At 36.3% G+C, this 25,683-nt stretch overlaps 1 protein-coding gene across 1 annotated transcript in view; it reads right to left on the bottom strand.

The window, feature by feature from the left end:
- TEX11 (testis expressed 11) overlaps positions 1 to 24,506 on the bottom strand; it is a 360,718-nt gene extending 336,212 nt beyond the window's left edge. The window contains exons 1-4 of the mRNA XM_061178154.1: positions 24,338 to 24,506; positions 23,706 to 23,854; positions 11,145 to 11,229; positions 7,302 to 7,381 (exon numbers count right to left, since the gene is read on the bottom strand). Coding sequence (XP_061034137.1) covers positions 7,302 to 7,381; positions 11,145 to 11,229; positions 23,706 to 23,854; positions 24,338 to 24,506 — 483 coding nt within the window. The remainder of the gene's footprint in view (positions 1 to 7,301; positions 7,382 to 11,144; positions 11,230 to 23,705; positions 23,855 to 24,337) is intronic.
- Between the last annotated feature and the right edge of the window lie 1,177 nt (positions 24,507 to 25,683).

A 25,683-nucleotide genomic window follows, 5' to 3' on the forward strand; every position in this document is an offset into this window, starting at 1 on the left:
CAACAGTAACACAATAATAGTGGGGGACTTTAACACCTCACTTACACCAATGGACAGATCATCCAAAATGAAAAGAAATAAGGAAACACAAGCTTTAAATGACACAACAGACCAGACAGATTTAATTGATATTTATAGTAGATTCCATCCAAAAACAGCAGATTACACTTTCTTCTCAAGTGCACATGGAACATTCTCCAGGATAGATCACATCTTGGGTCACAAATCAAGCCTCAGTAAATCTAAGAAAACTGAAATCATATCAAGCATCTTTTCTGACCACAACGCTATGAGATTAGAAATGAACTACAGGGAAAAAAACGTAAAAAACACAAACACATGGAGGCTAAACAATACGTTACTAAATAACCAAGAGATCACTGAAGAAATCAAAGAGGAAATCAAAAAATATCTAGAGACAAATGACAATAAAAACACGACAATCCAAAACCTATAGGATGCAGCAAAAGCAGTTCTAAGAGGGAAGTTTATAGCTATACAAGCCTACCTCAACAAACAAGAAAAATCTCAAATAAATGGTCTAACCTTACACCTAAAGGAACTAGAGAAAGAAGAACAAAGAAACCCCAAAGTTAGCAGAAGGAAAGAAATCATAAAGATCAAAGCAGAAATAAATGAAATAGAAACAAAGAAAACAATAGCAAAGATCAATAAAACTAAAAGCTGGTTCTTTGAGAAGATAAACAAAATTGATAAACCATTAGCCAGACTCATCAAGAAAAAGAGGGAGAGGACTCAAATCAATAAACTTAGAAATGAAAAAGGAGAAGTTACAACAGACACTGCAGAAATACAAAGCATCCTAAGAGACTACTACAAGCAACTCTATGCCAATAAAATGGACAACCTGGAAGAAATGGACAAATTCTTAGAAAGGTATAACCTTCCAAGACTGAACCAGGAAGAAATAGAAAATACGAACAGACCAATCACAAGTAATGAAATTGAAACTGTGATTAAAAATCTTCCAACAAACAAAAGCCCAGGACCAGATGGCTTCACGGGCGAACTCTATCAAACATTTAGAGAAGAGCTAACACGTATCCTTCTCAAACTCTTCCAAACAACTGCAGAGGAAGGAACACTCCCAAACTCATTCTATGAGGCCACCATCACCCAGATACCAAAACCAGACAAAAATACTACAAAAAAAGACAATTACAGACCAATATCATTGATGAATATAGATGCAAAAATCCTCAACAAAATACTAGCAAACAGAATCCAACAACACATTAAAAGGATCATACACCATGATCAAGTGGGATTTATCCCAGGGATGCAAGGATTCTTCAATATATGCAAATCAATCAATGTGATACACCATATTAACAAATTGAAGAATAAAAACCATATGATCATCTCAATAGATGCAAAAAAGCTTTTGACAAAATTCAAAACCCATTTATGATAAAAACTCTTCAGAAAGTGGGCATAGAGGGAACCTACCTCGACATAATAGAGGCCACATACGACAAACCCACAGCAAACATCATTCTCAATGGTGAAAAACTGAAAGCATTTCCTCTAAGATCAGGAACAAGACAAGGATGTCCACTCTCACCACTATTATTCAACATAGTTTTGGAAATCCGAGCCACGGCAATCAGAGAAGAAGAAGAAATAAAAGGAATACAAATTGGAAGAGAAGAAGTAAAACTGTCACTGTTTGCAGATGACATGATACTATACATAGGGAATCCTAAAAATGCCACCAGAAAATTACTAGAGCTAATCAATGAATTTGGTAAAATTGCAGGATACAAAATTAATGCACAGAAATCTCTTGCATTCCTATACACTAATGATGAAAAATCTGAAAGAGAAATTAAGGAAACACTCCCATTTACCATTGCAACAAAACGAATAAAATACCTAGGAATAAACCTACCTAGGGAGACAAAAGACCTGTAAGCAGAAAACTATAAGACACTGATGAAAGAAATTAAAGATGATACCAACAGATGGAGAGATATACCATGTTCTTGGATTGGAAGAATCAATGTTGTGAAAATGACTATACTACCCAAAGCAATCTACAGATTCAATGCAATCCTTATCAAATTACCAATGGCATTTTTTACAGAACTAGAACAAAAAATCTTAAAATTTGTATGGAGACACAAAAGACCCCGAATAGCCAAAGCAGTCTTGAGGGAAAAAAACGGAGCTGGAGGAATCAGACTCCCTGACTTCAGACTGTACCATAAAGCTACAGTAATCAAGACAATATGGTACTGGCACAAAAACAGAAACACAGATCAACGGAACAAGATAGAAAGCCCAGAGATAAACCCACGCACCTATGGTCAACTAATCTATGACAAAGGAGGCAAGGATATACAATGGAGAAAAGACAGTCTCTTCAATAAGTGGTGCTGGGAAAACTGGACAGCTACATGTAATAGAATGAAATTAGGACACTCCCTAACACCATACACAAAAATAAACTCAAAATGGATTAGAGACCTAAATGTAAGACCGGGAAGTATAAAACTCTTAGAGGCAAACATAGGCAGAACACTCTTTGACATAAATCACAGCAAGGTCTTTTTTGATCCACCTCCTAGAGTAATGGAAATAAAAACAAAAATAAACAAATGGGACCTAATGAAACTTAAAAGCTTTTGCACAGCAAAGGAAACCATAAACAAGACGAAGAGACAACCCTCAGAATGGGAGAAAATATTTGCAAACGAATCAACGGACAAAGGATTAATCTCCAAAATATATAAACAGCTCATGCAGCTCAATATTAAAGAAACAAACAACCCAATCCAAAAATGGGCAGAAGACCTAAATAGACATTTGTCCAAAGAAGACATACAGATGGCCAAGAAGCACATGAAAAGATGCTCAACATCACTAATTATTAGAGAAATGCAAATCAAAACTACAATGAGGTATCACCTCACGCCAGCCAGAATGGCCATCATCAGCAAATCTACAAACAACAAATGCTGGAGAGGGTGTGGAGAAAAGGGAAACCTCTTGCACTGTGGTGGGAATGTAAATTGATACAGCCACTATGGAGAACAGTATGGAGGTTCCTTAAAAAAACTAAAAATAGAATTACCATATGATCCAGCAATCCCACTACTGGGCATATACCCAGAGAAAACCATAATTCAAAAAGACACATGCACCCCAATGTTCATTGCAGCACTATTTACAATAGCCAGGTCATGGAAGCAACCTAAATGCCCATCGACAGACGAATGGTTAAAGAAGTTGTGGTACATATATACAATGGAATATTACTCAGCCATAAAAAGGAGTGAAATTGAGTCATTTGCTGAGACGTGGATGGATCCAGAGACTGTCATACAGAGTGAAGTAAGTCATAAAGAGAAAAACAAATATTGTATATTAACACATGTATGTGGAACCTAGAAAAATGGTACAGATGAACCGGTTTGCAGGGCAGAAGTTGAGACACATATGTAGAGAACAAACGTATGGACACCAAGAGGGGGGAAAGCCGCGGTGGGGTGGGGATGGTGGTGTGCTGAATTGGGCGATTGGGATTGACATGTATACACTGATGTGTATAAAATTGATGACTAATAAGCTGTTGTATAAAAAAATAAATAAAATTAAATTTAAAAAAAACTAATATTAAACTTTCTTTGGGTTATTTGTATGGAAATATGTTAATATAAATGTTCCAGACATCACGTGAAATTCCTAGAAATCTTATATGTTCTGGTATAATATTATAAGTCATAATTCTAGTTATTACTTTAAAATGTATATCTCAGAAATAACTAAATTTCCTTGTCAATTGCATTATTATGAACTTTCATCAAATCTTTAACCATGGTCATTTTTAAGTCTTTTGTCATTTACAGACAGTTCTGCGTGTACTCTGATTCTTTTGCAAAAATGTTCCTATAAAGGGTTTCATCTTCAAGGAATTCATGGAGAAGACTCTGGTAAGTCCAGGTTTCTGGTAACTCACTATACTGCTGAACTGAATGAATAAGCATTTTCTGAACTCTAATGGAAAACTGAATTCATAAAAGTGCTAACAAAAGATCAAGATGAAAAAAAAATTAATTACATGGGACTGAGTGAACTGATGAGGATGATAATTTTTGTGACTTTCTGTTTGAATAAAAAAAAATGATGTAACTTTATGTAAAAAGAACTTAATGCAAAACAATGTCACTCTTCTCATATATTTTCTCATTTTAGAAAATATAGATATTTTCTGTTAAAAATGTGATTTATGCTGACACGTAATACGTTGATTATTGTTATTATAAATGAATTAATAAATATTTTTAAGTTTCAAAAAAAAACAAAAGGAGAGAAAGACAAATAATCTATGTTATCACTTATATGTGGAATCTAAAAGGTAAGACAAACAAATATATATAACAAAACAGAAACAAACTCACAAATACAGAGAACAAACTAGTGGTTACCAGTGGGGAGAGGGAAGGAAGAAAGGACAAGAAAGGCGTTGGGGGTTTAGAGATGCAAACTACTATGTATAAAATAAATAAGCAACAAGGGTATATGGTACAGCACAGGGAAATATAGCCATTATTTTGAAATAACTTTAAATGGAGTATAATCTATAAAAATATTGAATCACTATGTTGTACACATGAAACTAGTATTGTAAATTAACTATACTTCAATAAAATACATATATACATACATACATGCATACATACACACATATCAAAAGGATAAACAATAAAATAAACAAAATAGTTACCGACAGGAGAAGGGAGGGAACAGAGTAAAGAGGACAGAGATAGAAGCTAGGCTTCTCTGAATATACTTCCTTTAGATTTGACTTGACTTCAGAACCATGTCAATATTTTACATAATTATAAAACAAAATTCAGGGACTTCCCTGGTGGTGCAGTGGTTAAGAATCCGCCTGCCAATTCAGGGGACACAGGTTTGATCCCTAGTCCGGGAAAAGCCCACATGCCGCAGAGCAACTAAGCCCGTGCACCACAACTACTGAGCCCACAAGCCACAACTACTGAAGCCCACGCACCCTAGGGCCCATGTTCCGCAACTACTGAGCCCACGTGCTGCAACTACTGAAGCCCACGTGCCTAGAGCTCGTGCTCCACAACAAGAGAAGCCACCACGATGAGAAGCCCAGGCACCACAACAAGAGTAGCCCCCGCTCACCACAACTAGAGAAAGCCCGGGTGCAGCAACGAAGACCCAACGCAGCCATAAATAAATAAATAAATAATAAAATAAAACAAAATTCAATCAAAATGGGTAGGTGGGAGCAATCACAAAAATCAAAAGCAAGCAGAAGCAAATAAACCTAACTATGTATCAAGTCAATAGCTTAATCATAGGGAAAGGAATTATTTCAGGTAATTTTAAGATATTTTAATAATATTAAAACAATATTTTGACTGTACATCCCTAGTGAGATATATGTTAAGAACAAAAGTGCACAAAAATTCCTAAACGTTTTTAGAAATCATTCTTAGTAATAATATCGATATTGCTATATCCTGAAACTGTTATAAAAATACATTTTCTAGGATAGAAGAGGTTATTCATTACTTTAATGTTAGGCACCAAGATTTTTAGCACCAAAGACACACAAATATAAAATCAAGAAGCTAAGTAAAACCCTATAATCCTAAATATCAATTGGAAATATCAGTATGAACTCATTATATACTTTCTCTCTTAAAAAAATATATATGTCATAGCTCTGTCCACTAAAAAGGTCTAGAAACCATAACCAATGCAATAGTGATGAGCATTTGTGACGTCCAGACTGTGGGTTCTAAACAGCGTTCTCCACTAAAAGAAAACAGGGCTCCTTAGAGGAATGGCTGATTCCAGGTCTAGGGTAGGAACTATACAAGATAAGCCTGGATATCTTGTCATATCAGAAACCAAATGAAACTATTAAAGACTGCTGAGGTTGTGCCAAAGGGACTCAGAATCACTTAAAGAGGCTCCTTCCAGCCCAAAATAGGACATTGTGCTTCAATAAGAATAATAACTACAATGGATTGAAAGTCATTAAATATGTTAAAATCCATGAGTTCACAGTAATACTCTTTTTAAAAAAAACCCACTTAGTCATCATTTAAGGATGTTACAGAACCAACTCATTATTCTGAAAACTGTTAAATAAAGGGGAAGAGTCAGGACTTTCTTATACGATATATACTTCAGAGTAACCAAATAGTTGATAAAAGTTTCTCTCTATTCCAGTTAATAAACAAAATAACTACAGAATTAGAATATGCAGACCCCCACAGAAATAATGGATCTGGGGACAAGAATCATCAAAGGACACTAACACAACAGAAAAGAGACAAGTAGTCATTAGTGCCTCCTGATGGAAGTACACCATACCGCCTATGAATTAATTCTTGACAAAAATGAACCTGAATCAGATCAAGCTTCTAAATCTAACTACCAGTTTACAGGAAAAACAGAGGACAAAGTACTATATTAAATGACACCATAAGGATGCAGTTATCAGAATCCAGAATTTAGGTAAACTATAGAACATATTAACAAAATACAAGGTGTGGACTTTAATCCTGATTCTAAAAGACCAACTGGAAAGAAGGGGGGGAGGTAAGTGGGAAGGGTTGGGGGAGGGAAGACTGGATATTTGATGATTTTAGAAAAATCTTTATTAAATTTTATCAGGTATGATAATGGGTATTGGGTTTGAACAAAAAAGATATCCGGTCTTTTAGAGACATGTACTGAAATATTTATGGGCAAAATAATGCTTTTTTGGATTTATTTCAAAATAATCCATGGGGCCAGGGGTTTGCTGTTAGAGGAGATACAGAAGAAACAAGAGTGGTCATGAGTTGATGATTACTCTAGCTGAGTGTTAGGTAAATAGGGGAATCATACTATCTTTTCTGCTTCATGTGTACATTTGAGCTTTTCAATAAAATATTGTTATAAAACACTAGGAAAAATATTTTCCACTAAAAAAACATACTTGCCTCTAGGGAGCAAGACAGGGGGTAGGAAGGGATGGAGCAGAAAACTATTACTTTTTATTACTTTCCTTACTTTTCATAAATCCTGAATTGTAAGTTCAATATTTAGTCCACTGAATCACTGTAATAACAACTACAGTACTGTTGAGACCTTTAATTGTAATAGATATAATTATTATAAAAGTAACATTTCTAGAACTAAAGGATATAACCCCTTTCCAGCTTTACACTAACTTCAACCATCTACACAGGAGTAATGACTCTCTCACTGCATCTGCACTTTCTCCTGATTTAATTAGGACTTACCAAAATTTGTCTTCGAATAGCTTCTTCTGAAGCAGCTGAGCCTTCACACATACACTCCAACTTGCAAGCAACATGCCGTACTGCAAAACGGTAATTAGATATCCATAAACACAAAACATTCATTCCCCTTTTATATACACACATAAAGAGAAAAGAGGAGTGAAGTGAAACCACTTTTGTTGTTAAAAATAAGAACTTTAAAGGTCTTTTTAAAAAATCAATTATCAAAAGTAAATGACCTGAAAATTACCAAATGAATCATGTGCTTAATGCTTTAGTCAGACAGATATCTAATTTTCAAATTTTAATTTCTGCCTGTCTTAAATCCCAAAGACTCACATGATGCTCTTGTATGTACCATGCTGGCAGCAAAATAATTCTAAGTAGAATTGGAATCTAAAGCTATTCAACATCTGACAAAATTTATGAACATCAGAATGGTTTTAAGATTATTCTCCTAAAATGTGAAACTGTCTAAATATATTATTTTCTGCAGATGAGGTAAAAGTTCTTGAAGCATAACTTAGAAAATACAGATATCTTCATTATACAGTTCATTTACCCTGAAAGTAGGAAAGTTTGAATAATTGTAACCTCTTTAGTTGTGTGGTTTCTTTCATCATAAAACATAACCAATTTTTTAAAGATGACTTCACATATAACTGAACTAGTTGCCTTGATGTTATTAAATCTCAGCAGCCATTCTACCTATGCTAATACCATTTTTAATTAATATTCCAATGAAAAAGAGAAGATTTGCCCAGCTTAAATTACGGGTAATTGAAGTAGTCAAATTTTTATTAACCATTATAAAATGTAAAATTTATTCATCCCTCAACAAATTTAATTTGTTTCTGGGAAAAAAACTTTCAGTAAAATAATTTCTAAACATTTATTTACATAGTCCTGCATTTCCAGTTTTGAAAATGTTTCCTTTATTTTTTTCAAAGTTTACTAATTCTTCCGTACTCTCAAGGACCCTGATCTCAATTATTTTCCCTCTCCAAAGATATCTTCAGTGCTTCCCTCTCAATTTACTCCTTCCCCTCTACCTTCAAATATATCCATCTCCCTTCCGTGAAAAAATTCAGCTAACCCCACTGTGTTTCAAGCTTCCCTCCCATTTCTCCTCTTCCTCTCATTGCCAAACTTCTTGAATTGAATGACCTACTATCTGTTTTATTGCTATTCCCTCGTCTCCTTAATGCCCTGCAATCTGTTTTACATCCTTACCACTTTACTAAAGCTGCACTCCCAAAGATCACCTTCCCTGACTTCACAGCAACATTTCACAATGATCATAATAACCTTTTTGAAAAATACTACTTCCTATGCCTCACTCTATCCTGGTTCAGCATTGAGCAGTGTCCCTCTGTGGGAAATGTCTTAGTCTAAGAACTTTGCTCCAGCCCCACATTCTTGATCCAGCTGTGTATAGTTATCACCAATAAGCCTTCAGGCCAAAGGCACCTGAGGCTCAGACAGAATGCTACTTCAGTATAAAGATGTTTTCTTTGTTGCTGTTGCTCTACCCTTGTCTTCTCATCAGCCTGTTCTTGGCCCCTCTATACTATAAACATCTTGGTTAGGTGCTTGCTGACTGACTCCTTGCATCTGCCTTACTCTGCTCCATCAGTGCCCACAGCTTGATATCTGAATTGACTTTAAACAACATATAGATTTGCATCCTCTGGCATTTGTGAATTCTTTATTTTTACTGTTTATTTAGCTTTAACCCATTCCTTCCTAAATCCTCAAGCATAATGTATGCCTGGTATTTTTGCTCTGGAGTCTTACCTTGTCCCTTTCACCTACTGCCTGCAATAACATGGTTTGACAACCCTATAAAAGAGTATGTACTCAATAAGTGGGTAGTGAGTCTCCTCTAGAATATTTTGACTGTTACTTGTGGTCTCCTATCCTTGCTCTTTTTCTTCCCAGTCCTTAACTGGAAGAATTAAGGTTAAAATCTCAGTACTCTGTTCTCTCAACACCATTGGTTCTTAATATTTGGTATGCATGAGAATTCCTGAGAAATTTTTTCAAATTACAGACATGCCCAGGTTTCATCCTAAACCCCCCAAATCAAAACCTCCAATGGTGGAGGCCGGGCATCTGTATTTTAAAAGGCTCCACAGGTGACTCTCATTTATATCAGTATCTAAGAACCACTGCTCTTTATTTTCTCCCTCAGAGAACTCAACAATTCTTGTGGCTTCAACAGTCATCTCCATGTGAATAACCATCAAATCTACAGGCAGCCCAACCTTTCTCACAAGCTCCAGTCTCACATCTCCAACCTTATTGTCACCTCAAATACAACAGGTCTAAAACTAAAGTTTAAGAGTCATTCCTCTACTTCTGCCTTTCCTATTTCTGTTCATTGTTCCATAATTCTTCCCAATAATAATAAATTGTAGTGCATAAATCTTAATGACGTTTTGAACACAACACAATCCAGGCACACTGAATTTGTTTTTGAGACAAAATATCTTCCAATCAACAGATTTTGAGAATAAAACTTTTTAAAATCAGAGGCTTCCTGCACTACACCCTGTTTTCCACTGTATCCTAAAAGTATTATACACATAATAAGCACCCAAATATCTAAGAACTGCTACATGCAGAGTAAGTACATTAGGAAAGGTCCTAGGGCTGCAGCTCCCACTTCATCTACCAAATCCCCACTATTTGACAAGCAGTGAAAAACAGCCAGAGCAATGTTCCTTGATATGCAGAATGGGAGAAGTTTAGAATTAAAGCATTTTAACATCGCACAGTTCACCTGTGTAGTAAGTTTCTCCCACAGATGAATTTCCAACTCTTCCCTCCTCACAACTACAAGATCTAAGGCTTCTAGGAGCAATGATGTCAACATTATCTGAGAGTTAGAGACAGAACCGTTCTCTAAACATCCTAATAGAGGAGTGGGCTAAAAAGTAAGTATATTATTGACTATATCAACCACTAATTACCCTATACATACACTGAACTTGTATATAGTTTGGTTTATATTCATAAAGATAAATACTTAATATTAAATTCTATTTGTTGCATACAGACAAAATTCATTTGTCTACAAGCCAAGCACTCCACAGATTCACCTTTTGGTTTGTTGCCTCAATGTATCCTTTAAAATGGGACATATACTTTCCATAAATGCATTAACTGTCCCTATCCTTGTTGGAAATCAGTAACTGTCAGCACACTAGACCCTGCCCATTTAGCTAAAGCACTCAAACTCTGCCAGACAGTAGATCACATTTAATACATCTAAGCAGCTGAATATGGTTTTGGGGTTTTGTTTTGTTGTTATTATCCTTGTTTGCTCTGACAAAAACTTCTATAATTTTTCTCAGTAACTCAGTCCAATGTTCTTTAACCCACCTCATGAAGAAACTATTCTTTACAGACTTTTTAATCTGAATTCCTCACATAGCAACATTTTTCATTATTTTACTAATGGAGAGGAGAAACTACTATTTTGATGGTTCTTCAGAATCCTGAAGATTCTGATCATCTCTTCTCCAAGGAAATAATCCGTGTCCTTTGAAATTTTTCAAGTTCTCATTTTCCCGCCTCATTTTTAATCATCTCTGTTGTTCACCACCAGACTATTTCTTGCAGTTACGCTTTTCAATTTCTATTAATAAGGAGCTAAGCTCTTAAAAACCACAAAACCAAGGCAGGGTTTGCTTGAGAAACCACTGCTTATGGGTTGTTTTGTTTAGTTTTCTTTTAACAAATCTGCATCTAAGAACAGGTCAAAATATTATTTAAACTGCAGGAACACAATCTAATGTATAATAAAGAATACTCATGAGTCACAAAACATATACGTACCTTTAGCGCTCTGCTCTTCACTTAAACCCAAAGCTGTTTTCTTGGTAACTGCCCAGTTCCACAGGTTTACTGCCATTTCTTCAACCTGTACAACAGAAACATTTTCTTAGCCACTTAAAATACTGGCCACCTCCAATGATATTTTCTTTCGTGCATGTTTCATGTTTATGTGACTATTGTGGGTCATTTACAGGTCCTCCATAATCTAGTCCCATTTTAACTTTTCTCCCAAAAACTTACCCACAGAGTAATTATCTTATTGTCCCATGAACACAACTTGTTCATTCCTGTGTACCTTTATTCATACTGTTGGCTTCATCTGATATACCTCCTCCCATGATCTTTATGTAACTCAAATCCAAATTCACCCTCACCAAGAACATACATGAAGTTTTCAGCAACCATTACAGTCTTCATTGGTCTCTCTCTTCTTTGAATTCCTATATTAACTAAGTTTTACATAACTGAGCAATTAACTATGCTACTGTGTATCATTTATTCTTTGTTTTTATTGTTACTCTTATTTCCCAACTAGACTCACTGAAATCAAAGATCATATCTCACTCAATTTATGTAGCACTTATACTACCTGCCAAAGTGCTAAATACAGAATACATATTAAAATAATAAGATTTGTTGTTTTATTATGTTCTGTTCTAGGGACTATGGGGGCAAAGATTCTAGTAGCTTCTTCTGGTTTTATCTATCAGGTGGAACACAGTCAACTGGATGGAAAAATAAAGCAAGCTCATAGTATCTCAAGAATAAAATTTGCAGTAGATTGGTTTCTGGCAAGAAATCTCTGAAGGCAATAGTTGGTCTTGGGTGCTACTATTGCCTCAGACCAATATGCCATAGCTCTGGCCTAAATCTCCCGGTGTGCTATAGTGACTATGATAGAGCTATATACCATTATCTTATCATAATCATATTGGTAGTAATACGACTAAGAGGAATAACTGGAAAAAAAATTTAAACTCAGTTTGTGTACAATAACGGTGCACAATTGTATTTTAGTTTATTTCCTCAAGACCACTTTTTCCCCCTACAATTCCACATTTCCCTGATGAGCTTCCCTTTAAATGGATTATTTATTTAGCATGGCCATCATTACACTACTATTCTGCAGCTAATTATCATGCTCATCTCCATCTCTCTCACACAGTATCCCAAGGCCACAGTTGACCTCATGATGACTTTCACATGAAATATAATTTGATTTGTTTCATCAAAAGCACATGGAGTTAATATCTGACTTAAAATTTCCCAGAGGAACAAATGGTATTTAGGTGGAAAAATAAACATGCAGAGGAAAACAGCTTAAAGCTGCCATTTTGGGTATTTTGGAAAGCAATTTGACAATATGTAAAAAGAGCCAAAAAATGTACATACCTTTTTTTTTTAACATTTTTATTGGAATATAATTGCTTTACAATGGTGTGTTAGTTTCTGCTTTATAACAAAATGAATCAGTTATACATATACATATGTGCCGATATCTCTTCCCACTTGCGTCTCCCTCCCTCCCACCCTCCCTATCCCACCCTTCTAGCTGGTCACATAGCACCGAGCTGATCTCCCTGTGCTATGTGACTGCTTCTCACTAGCTATTTATTTTACATTTGGTAGTGTACATATGTCCATATATACACTACCACTCTCTCACTTTGTCCCAGCTTACCCTTCCCCCTCCCCATGTCCTCAAGTCCATTCTCTAGTGGGTCTGCATCTTTATTCCCGTCTTGCCCCTAGGTTCTTTTTTTTTTTCTTTTAATATATTTATTTATTTATTTTTGGTTGCATTAGGTCTTCGTTGCTGCTCTCGGGCTTTCTCTAGTTGCAGCGAGCAGGGGCTACTCTTCGTTGCAGTGCGTGGGCTTCTCATGTTGCAGAGCACGGGCTCTAGGCGTGTGGGCTTCAGTAGTTGTGGCACACGGGCTCAGTAGTTGTGGTGCACAGGCTTAGTTGCTCCGCGGCATGCGGGATCTTCCTGGACCAGGGCTCGAACCCGTGTCCCTTGCATCGGCAGGCAGACTCTCAACCACTGCGCCACCAGGGAAGCCACAACTCTTTCTGAATTATAGTTTTCTCAGGGTATATGCCCAGTAGTTGGATTGCTGGGTTGTATGGTAGTTCTATTTTTAGTTTTTTAAGGAACCTCCATATTGTTCTCCATAGTGGCTGTATCAATTTACATTCCCACCAACAGTGAAAGAGGGTTCCCCTTTCTCCACACCCTCTCCAGCATTTATTGTTTGTAGATTTTTGGATGATGGCCATTCTGACCAGTGTGAGATGATATCACATTGTAGTTTTCTGTTTTTGTTTTTGTTTTTTTAATTTATTTATTTATTTGTTTTTGTTTTTGGTTTTTTAGGCTCTGTTGGGTCTTTGTTCTGTGCACGGGCTTTCTCTACTTGCAGCGAGTGGTGTGCGGACTTCTCATTGTCGTGGCTTCGCTTGTTGCAGAGCATGGGCTCTTGAGCGCAGTCTCAGTAGTTGTGGCACACGGCCTTAGTTGCTCCGCGGCATGTGGGAATCTTCCCGGGCCAGGGATCAAACCCGTGTCCCCTGCATTGGCAGGCAGATTCCCACCCACTGCGCCACAAGGGAAGCCCCGCATTGTAGTTCTGATTTGCATTTCTCTAATGATTAATGATGTCAAGCATTCTTTCATGTGTTTGTTGGCAATCTGTACATCTTCTTTGGAGAAATGTCTATTTAGGTCTTCTGCCCATCTTTGGATTCGGTTGTTTTTTTGATACTGAGCTGTATGAGCTGCTTGTAAATTGTGGAGATTAATCCTTTGTCAGTTGCTTCATTTGCAAATATTTTCTCCCATTCTGACGGTTGTCTTTTCATCTTCTTTACGGTTTCCTTTGCTGTGCAAAAGCTTTTAAGTTTCATTAGGTCCCCTTTGTTTATTTTTGCTTTCATTTCCATTGCTCTAGGAGCTGGGTCATAAAGGATCTTGCTGTGATTTATGTCATAGAGTGTTCTGCCTATGTTTTCCTCTAAGAGTTTCATAGTGTCTGGCCTTACATTTAGGTCTTTAATCCATTTTGAGTTTATTTTTGTGTATGCTGTTAGGGAGTATTCTAATTTCATTCTTTTACATGTAGCTGTCCAGTTTTCCCAGCACCACTTATTGAAGAGGCTGTCTTTTCTCCACTGTATATGCTTGCCGCTTTTACCAAAGATAAGGTGACCATATGTTCGTGGGTTTATCTCTGGGCTTTCTATCCTGTTCCAGTGATCTATATTTCTGTTTTTGTACCAGTGCCATATTGTCTTGATTACTGTAGCTTTGTAGTATAGTCTGAAGTCAGGGAGCCTGATTCCTCCAGCTCTGTTTTTCTTTCTCAAGATTGCTTTGGCTATTCAGGGTCTTTTGTGTTTCCCTACAAATTGTGAAAATTTTTGTTCTAGTTCTGTGAAAAATGCCATTGGTAGTTTGATAGGGATTGCATTGAATCTGTAAATTGCTTTGGGTAGTATAGGCATTTTCACAATGTTGATTCTTCCAATCCAAGAACATGGTATATCTCTCCATCTATTTGTAGCATCTTTAATTTCTTTCATCAGTGTCTTATAATTTTCTGCATACAGGTCTTTTGTCTCCTTAGGTAGGTTTATTCCTAGGTATTTTATTCTTTTTCTTGCAACGGTAAATGGGAGTGTTTTCTTAATTTCACTTTCAGATATTTCACCATTAGTGTATAGGAATGCAAGAGATTTCTGTGCATTAATTTGGTATCCTGCTACTTTACCAAATTCATTGATTAGCTCTAGTAGTTTTCTGGTAGCATCGTTAGGATTCTCTATGTATAGTATCATGTCATCTGCAAACAGTGACAGCTTTACTTCTTCTTTTCCGATTTGGATTCCTTTTATTTCTTTTTCTTCTCTGATTGCTGTGACTAAAACTTCCAAAACTAGGTTGAATAATAGCGGTTAGAGTGGGCAACCTTGTCTTCTTCCTGATCTTAGTGGAAATGGTTTCAGTTTTTCACCATTGAGGACAATGTTGGCTGTGGGTTTGTCATATATGGCCTTTATTATGCTGAGGTAAGTTCCCTCTATGCCTACTTTCTGCAGGGCTTTTATCATAAATGGGTGTTGAATTTTGTCAAAAGCTTTCTCTGCATCTACTGAGATGACCATATGGTTTTCCTCCCTCAATTTGTTAATATGGTGTATCACATTGATTGATTTGAGTATACTGAAGAATCCTTGCATTCCTGGGATAAACCCCACTTGATCATGGTGTATGATTCTTTTAATGTGCTGTTGGATTCTGTTTGCTAGTATTTTGTTGAGGATATTTACATCTATGTTCATCAGTGATATTGGTCTGTAGTTTTCTTTTTTTGTGACATCTTTGTCTGGTTTTGCTTTCAGGGTGATGGTGGCCTCGTAGAATGAGCCTGGGAGTTTTCCTCCCTCTGCTATATTTTGGAAGTGTTTGAGAAGCATAGATGTTAGCTCTTCCCTAAATGTTCGATAGAATTCGCCTGTGAAGCCATCTGGTCCTGAGCTTTTGTTTGTTGGAAGATTTTTAATCACAGTTTCAATTTCAGTGCTTGTGATGTTCATATCTTTTGACACAGTAATTGCTTTTCTGAGACTCTATCCTTTGGAAATAATCCAAAATATGGAGGGGATCACCTCTGCACTGAATAGTGTTCCACACATCATTATTTACAATAGTGAAAAATTATTTCACTATTGAACAACATACGTGTCCATTAATAAAGAAATACACAGATGAAATATGCTAAATCCACTAGAAGGAATATTATTCAGCCATTTAAAATAGTGGTCACATTGGCATAAAAACAGACATATAGATCAATGGAACACAATAGAGAGCCCAGAAATAAACCCATGTTCCTATGGTCAATTAATCTATGACAAAGACAAAGGAGGCAAGAATATACAATTGGGAAAAGACAGTCTCTTCAGCAACTGGTATTGGGAAAGCTGGACAGCCGCATGTAAATCCATGAAGTTAGAACACTCCCTCATACCATGTATAGAAATAAACTCAAAATGGCTTAAATACTTAAATATAAGACATGACACCATAAAACTCCTAGAAGAGAACATAGGCAAAACATTCTCAGACATAAATCATAGCAGTATCTTCTTAGATCTGTCTCCCAAGGCAAAAGAAATAAAAGCAAAAATAAACAAATTAGGGACTTCCTGGTGGCGCAGTGGTTAAGAAACTGCCTGCCAATGCAGGGGACACGGGTTCGAGCCCTGGTCTGGGAAGATACCACATGCCGCAGAGCAACTAAGCCCATGTGCCACATACTGAGCCTGCGCTCTAGAGCCCGTGTGCCACATCTATTGAAGCCCACACGCCTAGAGCCCATGCTCCGCAACAAGAGAAGCCACTGCAATGAGAAGCACGGGCACCACAACAAAGAGTAGCCCGCACTCGCCGCAACTAGAGAAGGCCCGCATGCAGCAATGAAGACCCAACGCAATCAAAAATTAATTAATTAATTTTAAAAAATTTTAAAAATAAACAAATGGGACGTAATTAAACTTAAAAGTTTTTCCACAGCAAAAAAAAAAAAAAACCATCAACAAAATGAAAAGACAACCTAAAGAACGGAAAAAAATATGTGCAAATCATGGAACTGATAAGGGCTTAATTGCCAAAATATACAAATAGCTCATAAAACTCAATATCAAAAAAACAACCCAATCAAAAATTGGGCACACAGGGAGATCAGCTCCGTGCTTTGTGACCACCTAGAGGGGTGGGATAGGGAGGGTGGGAGGGAGGGAGGGAGAGGCAAGAGGGAAGAGAGATGGGGACATATGTATATGTATAACTCATTCACTTTGTTATAAAGCAGAAACTAACACACCATTGTAAAGCAATTATACTCCAATAAAGATGTTAAAAATATATATAAATAAATAAAATAAAATAAAATAAAAAATAAACGTTTTTTAAAAAATAAAATAAATAAATTGGGAAGAAAACCTAAATAGACATTTCTCCAAAGAAAACATACAGATGGCCAACAGGCACATGAAAACATGCTCAACATCATTATTACATAAATGCAAATCAAAACTACAATGAGGTATCATCTCATACAAGTCAGAATAGCAACTACAAATTATCAGAAAGTCTACAAATAATAAATACTAAAGATAGTGTGGAGAAAACTGTTGGTGGGAATGTAAATTGATACAGCCACTATGGAGAACAGTATGGAAGTTCCTTAAAAATACAAAAATAGAGTTACCATATGATCCAGCAATGTCACTCCTGGGCATATATCCAGAGAAGACAAAAAACTCGAATTCGAAAAGATACATATACCCCAATGCTCATAGCAGTGTTATTTACAATAGCCAAGACATGGAGGCAACCTAAATGTCTATCAACAGATGAACGGATAAAGAATATGTGGCATATATGTGTGTGTGTGTGTGTGTGTGTGTGTTTGTGTATATATATATATATATATGTATACATACATACATACACAATGGAATGTTACTCAGCCATAAAAAAGAATGAGGGAGTTCCCTGGTGGCCTAGTGGTTAGGACTCCAGAATTTCACTACCATGTTCTGGGTTCAATCCCTGGTCAGGGAGCAGAGATCTCACAAGCCATGCAGCATGGCCAAAGAAAAAAAAAAAGAAAAGAATGAAATAATGCCATGTGCATAATGTGATGTAAGTCAGACAGAGAAAGACAAATACCATATGATATCACCTATTTGTGGAATCTAAAAAAAAATGATACAAATGAACTTATTTACAAAACAGAAACAGACTCACAGACATAGAAAACAAACTTATGGGACTTCCCTGGTGGCCCAGTGGGTAAGACTCTGTGCTCCCAATGAAGGCGGCCTGGGTTCAATTCCTGGTTAGGGAACTAGATCCCGCATGAGTGCCGCAACTAAGAAGTCCACGTGCCACAACTAAGAAGTCTGCATGCCGCAACTAGATCCCACATGCTGCAGCCAAGATCCCAAGTGCTGCAACCAAGACCCGGCACAGCCAAAATAAATAAACAAATATTAAAAAAAAAAGAAAACAAACTTATGGTTACACAAGGCGAAAGGTGGGGGAGGGATAAATTAGGAGTTTGGGATTAACAGATATACACTACTATATATAAAACAGGTAAACAAGGACCAACTGTATAGCTCAGGAAACTATATTCAGTGTATTGTAATAACCTATAATGGAAAAGAATCTGAAAAAGAACATATATCTGAATCACTTTGCTGTACACCTGAAACTAACACAATATTATAAATCGACTATACTTCAACAAAATTCTTTTTAATTTTAAAAATATGACATTGCAAAAAAAAGGGTAAGATTAATTCTGACTATAAACACTGCATATTCACAAAATGCAGATTTATTCATCTAATATATACTGAGCACCTAATATGTGGCAAGACTTGTGCTAGGTTTATATAAATGTGTAATGATAAACACAATAAATATATGCAGCAAACAGAAGTAAATAATATGAAGATTAGGCATTCTAGAAAGAAAAATTCAAGGCACTTCTAAAACCAGACAGATCTTCTTGCAAAATAACACAAGACTCTTACTCTGAACCTCATAATCTCTTTTCACTAACAACTTAACCAAGTAAAAAGAGGTTATAATCTAAAAAGAGACTTTTTTTTTAACATCTTTATTGGAGTATAATTGCTTTAAAATGGTGTGTTAGTTTCTGCTTTATAACAAAGTGAATCAGTTATACATATACACATGTCCCCATATCTCTTCCCTCTTGCCTCTCCCTCCCTCCCACCCTCCCTATCCCATCCCTCTAGATGGTCACAAAGCATCAAGCTGATCTCCCTGTGCTATGGGGCTGCTTCCCACTAGCTATCTATTTTACGTTTGGTAGTGTATATATGTCCATGCCACTCTCACTTTGTCACAGCTTACCCTTCCCCCTCCCCATATCCTCAAGTCCATTCTCTAGTAGGTCTGCGTCCTTATTCCCGTCTCACCCCTAGGTTCTTCATGACCATTTTTTTTGTTTTTTTTTTAGATTCCATATATATGTGTTAGCATACGGTATTTGTTTTTCTCTTTCTGACTAACTTCACCCTGTATGACAGACTCTAGGTCCATCCACCTCACTACAAATAACTCAATCTCGTTTCTTTTTATGGCTGAGTAATATTCCATTGTATATATGTGCCACTTCTTCTTTATCCATTCATCCGATGATGGACACTTAGGTTGCTTCCATGTCCTGGCTACTGTAAATAGAGCTGCAATGAACATTTTGGTACATGACTCTTTTTGAATTATGGTTTTCTCAGGGTATATGCCCAGTAGTGGGATTGCTGGGTCATATGGTAATTCTATTTTTAGATTTTAAGGAACCTCCATACTGTTCTCCATAGTGGCTGTATCAATTTACATTCCCACCAACAGTGCAAGAGGGTTCCCTTTTCTCCACACCCTCTCCAGCATTTATTGTTTGTAGATTTTTTGATGATGGCCATTCTGACCGGTGTGAGATGATATCTCATTGTACTTTTGATTTGCATTTCTCTAATGATTAATGATGTTGAGCATTCTAAAAAGAGACTTTTATGTAAAAAAATATACTAACAACTTTAGAACTAATTAACAAATTTAACAAGGTTGCAGGATACAAGATCAATACAGGAAAAACAATTACATTAGCAATGAATAATCTGAAAATTAAATTACAAAAACAGTACATCTACAGTAACATCAAAAGAAATAAAACATGTAGAAAATTTAACAAAAAAGTACAAAACTTACACTCCAAACTAAAAACGTTGAAAAAATTAAACAATAAATGGAAAGACATACCATTTTATGGCTTAGAACACTTAATATTGTTAAGCTGGCAATACTCCCCAAATTGATCTATGGATTTATGCACTACCCATCAAAATTCCAGCTGTCTTCTTTGCAGAAATTGGCAAGCAGATCCTAAATTTCATATGGAAATTCAAGGGACCCCAGAATAGTCAAAAGAATCTTGAAAGAGAAGAACAAAGTTAAAGGACTCACATTTCCAATTTCAAAACTTTCTACAAAGCTACAATAAATCAGGAGAGTGTAGTACTGGCTTAAGGACAGACATATAGATCAATGGAATAGACCTGAGAATCCAGAAATAAACCCTCATATTTATGGTCAATTGATTTTTGACAAGGATACTAACACAAATTTAATGGGGGAAGAACAGTTAACAAACATACTGGGACAGCTTGATATCCACATGCAAAAGAATGAATTTGGATCCCTTCCTCATACGATATGCAAAAGTAAACTCAAAATGGATCATAAACCTAAAGGTAAGAACTAAAACTATAAAACTCTCAGAAGAAAACATAACAGTAAGTCTTCACGACCTTGGGTTAGGAAAAGCCTCCTTAGATATGACACCAAAAGTATAAACAATAAAAGAAAGACTTGATAAGTTAGACTTCATCAAAATTTTAAACTTTTTTGCTTCAGAGGATACAATCAAGAAAGTGAAAAGATAACTCACAGAATGGGAGAAAATATTTTACAAGTCACGTATCTGATAAGTGACTTGTATCTGGAATATATAAAGAACTCCTACTACTCATAATAAAAAGACAACTCAATTTAAAAATTGGCAAAGGACCTTAATAGATATTTCTCCAAAGAAAATATGCAAATGACCAATAAGCACATGAGAAGATGCTCAACATCATCAACCATCAGGGAAACAAATTAACCACAATGAGATACCACCACACACCCATTAGGATGACTACTATCCAAAAACAGAAATAACAAGTGTTGGTAAGGATGTAGAGAAATTGGAACCCTTGTGCACTACTGATGGGAATTTAAAATGGTGCAGCAAAAAAAAAAAAAAAATGGTGCAGCCACTATGGTAAACAGTATGGCAGTTCCTCAGAAAAAAAAAAATAGAATTACCATATGATCCAGCAATTCCACTTCTGGGTATATACACAAAAGAATTAAAGCAGGGACTTGAACAGATACTTTTATACCCATGTTCATAGCTGCATTATTCACAAAAGCCAAAAGGTGGAAGCAGTTCAAGTATCTATGGACTGAGGTATAGATAAACAAAATGTGGTATGTACACATAAAGGAATATTATGAAGCCTTAAAAACGACAGAAATTCTGGGGGAGGGGAAAAAAAGAAGGCAGAAATTCTGACACATACTACACCATGGATAAATCTGAGGACATTATACTGAGTGAAATATGCCAGTCACAAAGCGATAAATACTGTATGATTCCACTTATATGAAGTACCAAGAGTAGTCAAACTTATAGAGATAGAAAGTAGAATGGTGGTTGCCAGGGTCTGGGGGAAAGGGAGAATGGGGAGTTGTTGTTTAATAGGTATAGAATTTCAGTTTTACAAGATGAAAAGAGTTCTGGAGATTGGTTGCACAACGATGTGAATGTACTCAATACTACTGAATTTTACATTTAAAAATAGTTAAGATGGTAAATTTTACATTATGTATACTTTACCACAATTAAAAATAAAACAAACACAATGAGATACTACTTCACACTCACTAGGATGGCTATAATCAAAAAGCTAATAATAAGTATTGGTGATGATGTGGAAAAATTGGGTCACTGATATGCTGCCGGTGGGAATGTAAAATGGTACAGTCACTTTGGAAAACAATCTGGCAGTTCCTCAAAAGTTAAACAGAGTTACCATATGACCAGCAATGTCACTCCTAGGTATATACCTAAGAGAAATAAAAACATAAAAACCTGTACATGAATGTTCATAGCAGCATTATTCATAGTAGCCAAAAGGTGTAAACAACCCAAATGTTCATCAACAGATGAATGGATATACAAAACATGATATATCCAAAGAATGGAATATTATCAGCCATAAAAGGTAATGAAGTACATGGGACTTCCCTGGTGGTGCAGTGGTTAAGAATCTGCCTGCCAATGCAGGGGACACAGGTTTGAGCCCTGGTCTGGGAAGATCCCACATGCCTCAGAGCAACTAATCCCATGCGCCACAACTACTGAGCCTGTGCTCTAGACCCCACGAGCCACAACTACTGAGCCCACGTGCCACAACTACTGAAGCCTGCATGCCTAGAACCCATGCTTCACAACTAGAGAAGCCACCACAATGAGAAGCCTTCACACCGCAACAAAGAGTAGCCCCCGCTCGCCGCAACTAGAGAAAGCCCACGTGCATCAATGAAGACCCAACGCAGCCAATCAATCAATCAATCAATCAATCAATAAAACTCAAGCTTTCAAATGGAAATTAGAATTAAAAAAAAAGTAATGAAGTACAGATACATGCTACAACATGGAAGAACCTTGAAAACATTATGCTAAGTGACAGAAGTCAGTCCCAAAAGACCACATATTGTATGATTCCATTTATATAACATGTCCAGGATAGGCAAATCCATAGAGATGGAAAGTAGATTAGAGGTTGCCTAGAGCTGGAGGAAAGAGGAGGAAATGGAGAGTGTCTGTGAATGGGTGCAAGGTTTCTTTCAGAGGTGATAAAAATGTTCTAAATGTAACTGTGGTGATGGGTGCACAACTCTGTGAAATACTAAAAATCATTGAATTGTACACTTGAAATGGGTAAATTATATGGCATATGAGTTATATAAATAAAGTTATATATATATATATGAGACATAATTACAACAAACTTTATTCTCACCTTTCCATATGTGCAATCACCAAAATGGAAGGATCTGCCCAAGGTAAACATTCCCAAAAGTATTTCAGAACCTCAAGGCAATTTCAAAATTAAGTGACAGACCTCCAATTAAACACTAGAAAAAAACCCCAAAAAAAGCACCACTGAAGGCTTATAGTCAACTGAGTTCCCCACTACCAGGTACCACGTAGTTTCTTACTTTGCTGCAGAAGGAAGGAAAAGAGAACTATTATTATTTTTATTTATTTATTTATTTAATTTATTGGCTGTGTTGGGTCTTCATTGCTGCGCACAGGCTTTCTCTAGTTGCAGCGAGCAGGGGCTACTCTTCGTTGCGGTGTGCAGGCTTCTCATCATAGTGGCTTCTCTTATTGTGGCGCACGGGCTTAGTTGCTCCGTGGCATGTGGGATCTTCCAGGACCAGGGCTCGAACCCATGTCCCCTGCATTGGCAGGCAGATTCTTAACCACTGCGCCACCAGGGAAGCCCGAGAACTATTATTAAGTGACTGACTACTATGCACCCAGGACCTTAAATATGTTATTTTGTTTACTATTCACAACACTGGGAGGTGGGTTTTATTATGCTCCTTTTAACAGATGAGAAAACTGAAGCCTAGACAGATTAAATAGTACATATTAAATTTGAGACATATTTTTCCATTGGTTTCTAAAACACTATTTTCCCTAAATGTGCCATTAGGCTTGATTTCCATGTATTTAGATTTCATGTTAATCATGAAGTCTATTTTTTTACTTATACATTAATTAAAACAGTGAATCATCAAAACTTATAAACAAAATCATCAAAACTTATGAACAAAATACCAACCTGAGAGTCCTGTATTTCAGCCATAGACTCCCTGTTGATATTTGCTATGTCCACGAAGAGTCTATCAATTGCCTCAGGTATCATAAGTGAACTGTCTTCTACAATCAGGTTTTCAACAATTTCTGAAATAACAATAAATGATAAAAGTGCTGTGAACTATCACCATTGGCTGAAAGTAGCAAATCATTCTGAAATCTGTTCCTAGACCTTTTGTCAAATGAATACAGCATGGAGAAACTTCAATACTCCTTAGAGTAAAACCAAACTGGAGACAAAGTTTATTTTAGCTAAAGGCAAAGTATAATTTTCAAATAAAATTTGTATTTCCTGGGAGTCACTTGTTTATACCTTAATCATCATTACTCATTCTCAAAGTAAAATGCATTGACTTCACAAATAGTCATGTTATTATAGGTCATCTTAAAACTACAGAAGAGAAATTAACAATGTCTTCAAAACTACAAAATGTAGAAATTCTGAAGGGAGACTTAGATACATGCCCTGTAAAACTAAAATGCTTATTAATACTTTAAAGCATTAGACAGACATACGCTGAAGTCTTGACCTTACTTTGTGAGAAAAAAATGACATGCTCAATTAGCAACAACATTAGCCAGTTATTGAATCTGTACAAATGATGTCACCATTTTCTAAATAGTCTTGAGCTCCAGACCCGACATAGCTGAATCTTATTAGGCCATAGAATTCCTCAAAACCCAAACATGATGTAGAACCATAATTGATGCCTTTCATATTATCAAAATTGAGGTTTTTCCAAACTCGTGTAACAGAGGTCTCCATAACCTACATATCTCTAATTTCTTGCAACATTTCTGAGCATTAACTAGCAAGAATGTTGTTAATATTCATAACAATACCATAAGAGCACCTTCTGGAAGATTTTTAATCTGCTACAATAAACAGATTTTTAACCTGCTACAACGAACAATAAATCTGCTAAATGAAAAATTTTCAGGACTTCCCTGGTGGCACAGTAGTTAAGAATCCGCCTACCAATGCAGGGGGTACGGGTTCGAGCCCTGATCCAGGAAGAGCCAACATTCTGCGGAAGCAAATAAGCCCATGCGCCTCAACTACTGAGCCTGCACTCCGGAGCCCATGAGCCACAACTACTGAGCCCACGTGCCTAGAGCCCATGCTCTGCAACAAGAGAAGCCACCAAAATGAGAAACCCGCACACCACAACAAAGAGAAGCCCCCGCTCGCCGCAACTAGAGAAAGCCCGCATGCAGCAACAAAGACCGAACGCAGCCAAAAGTAAATAAATAAATAAATAATTTTTTTTAAAAAAGAAAAGTTTTCAGTTAAATATCAGAAAATAGATTCACACACAGACTTCACAAAGCAACTTATTTTCAAATACACTCAAACATTTTTTAAAGCTCATAGACTCTTTAGTACCTACTGCATGATCAGAGATATTAGGGAAAATATACCATACATATTTCATATGCCTCAAGTAATGATACATATGAAAAGAAAAACCTCTACCTTCCTTACTCCCATAAATTAGTTAATAGAAAGACTAATATTAAACATCTTGATTCTTCTAAGATTAGGTAAGCATTAGGCTGAGAAGTATATATATTATAGCCCTTGCTCAAAATATTGATAACAGAATTAGGAAAGTTTAGAATGGGAGAAAATATTTGCAAATCATATATCTGATAAGGGCTTAATATCCAAAATATATAAAGAAACCATACAACTTAATAGCAAAAGAAAATCCAATTTAAAAATGTCTGAATAGACACTTTTCCAAAGAAAACACAGTGAAGGCCAACAGGTACATGAAAAAAAAGATGTTCAACATCATTAATCATCAAGGAAATGCAAATCAAAACCATAATGAGATATCACCTCACACCTGTTAGAATGGCCATCATAAAAAGACAAGCAATAACAAGTGTTGGCGGGGATGTGGAGAAAAGGGAACCCTCAACACTGTTTGTGGAAA

This window comes from Eubalaena glacialis, chromosome X (genome assembly GCF_028564815.1).
Source record: "Eubalaena glacialis isolate mEubGla1 chromosome X, mEubGla1.1.hap2.+ XY, whole genome shotgun sequence".
In the NCBI taxonomy this organism is placed as follows: domain Eukaryota; kingdom Metazoa; phylum Chordata; class Mammalia; order Artiodactyla; family Balaenidae; genus Eubalaena; species Eubalaena glacialis.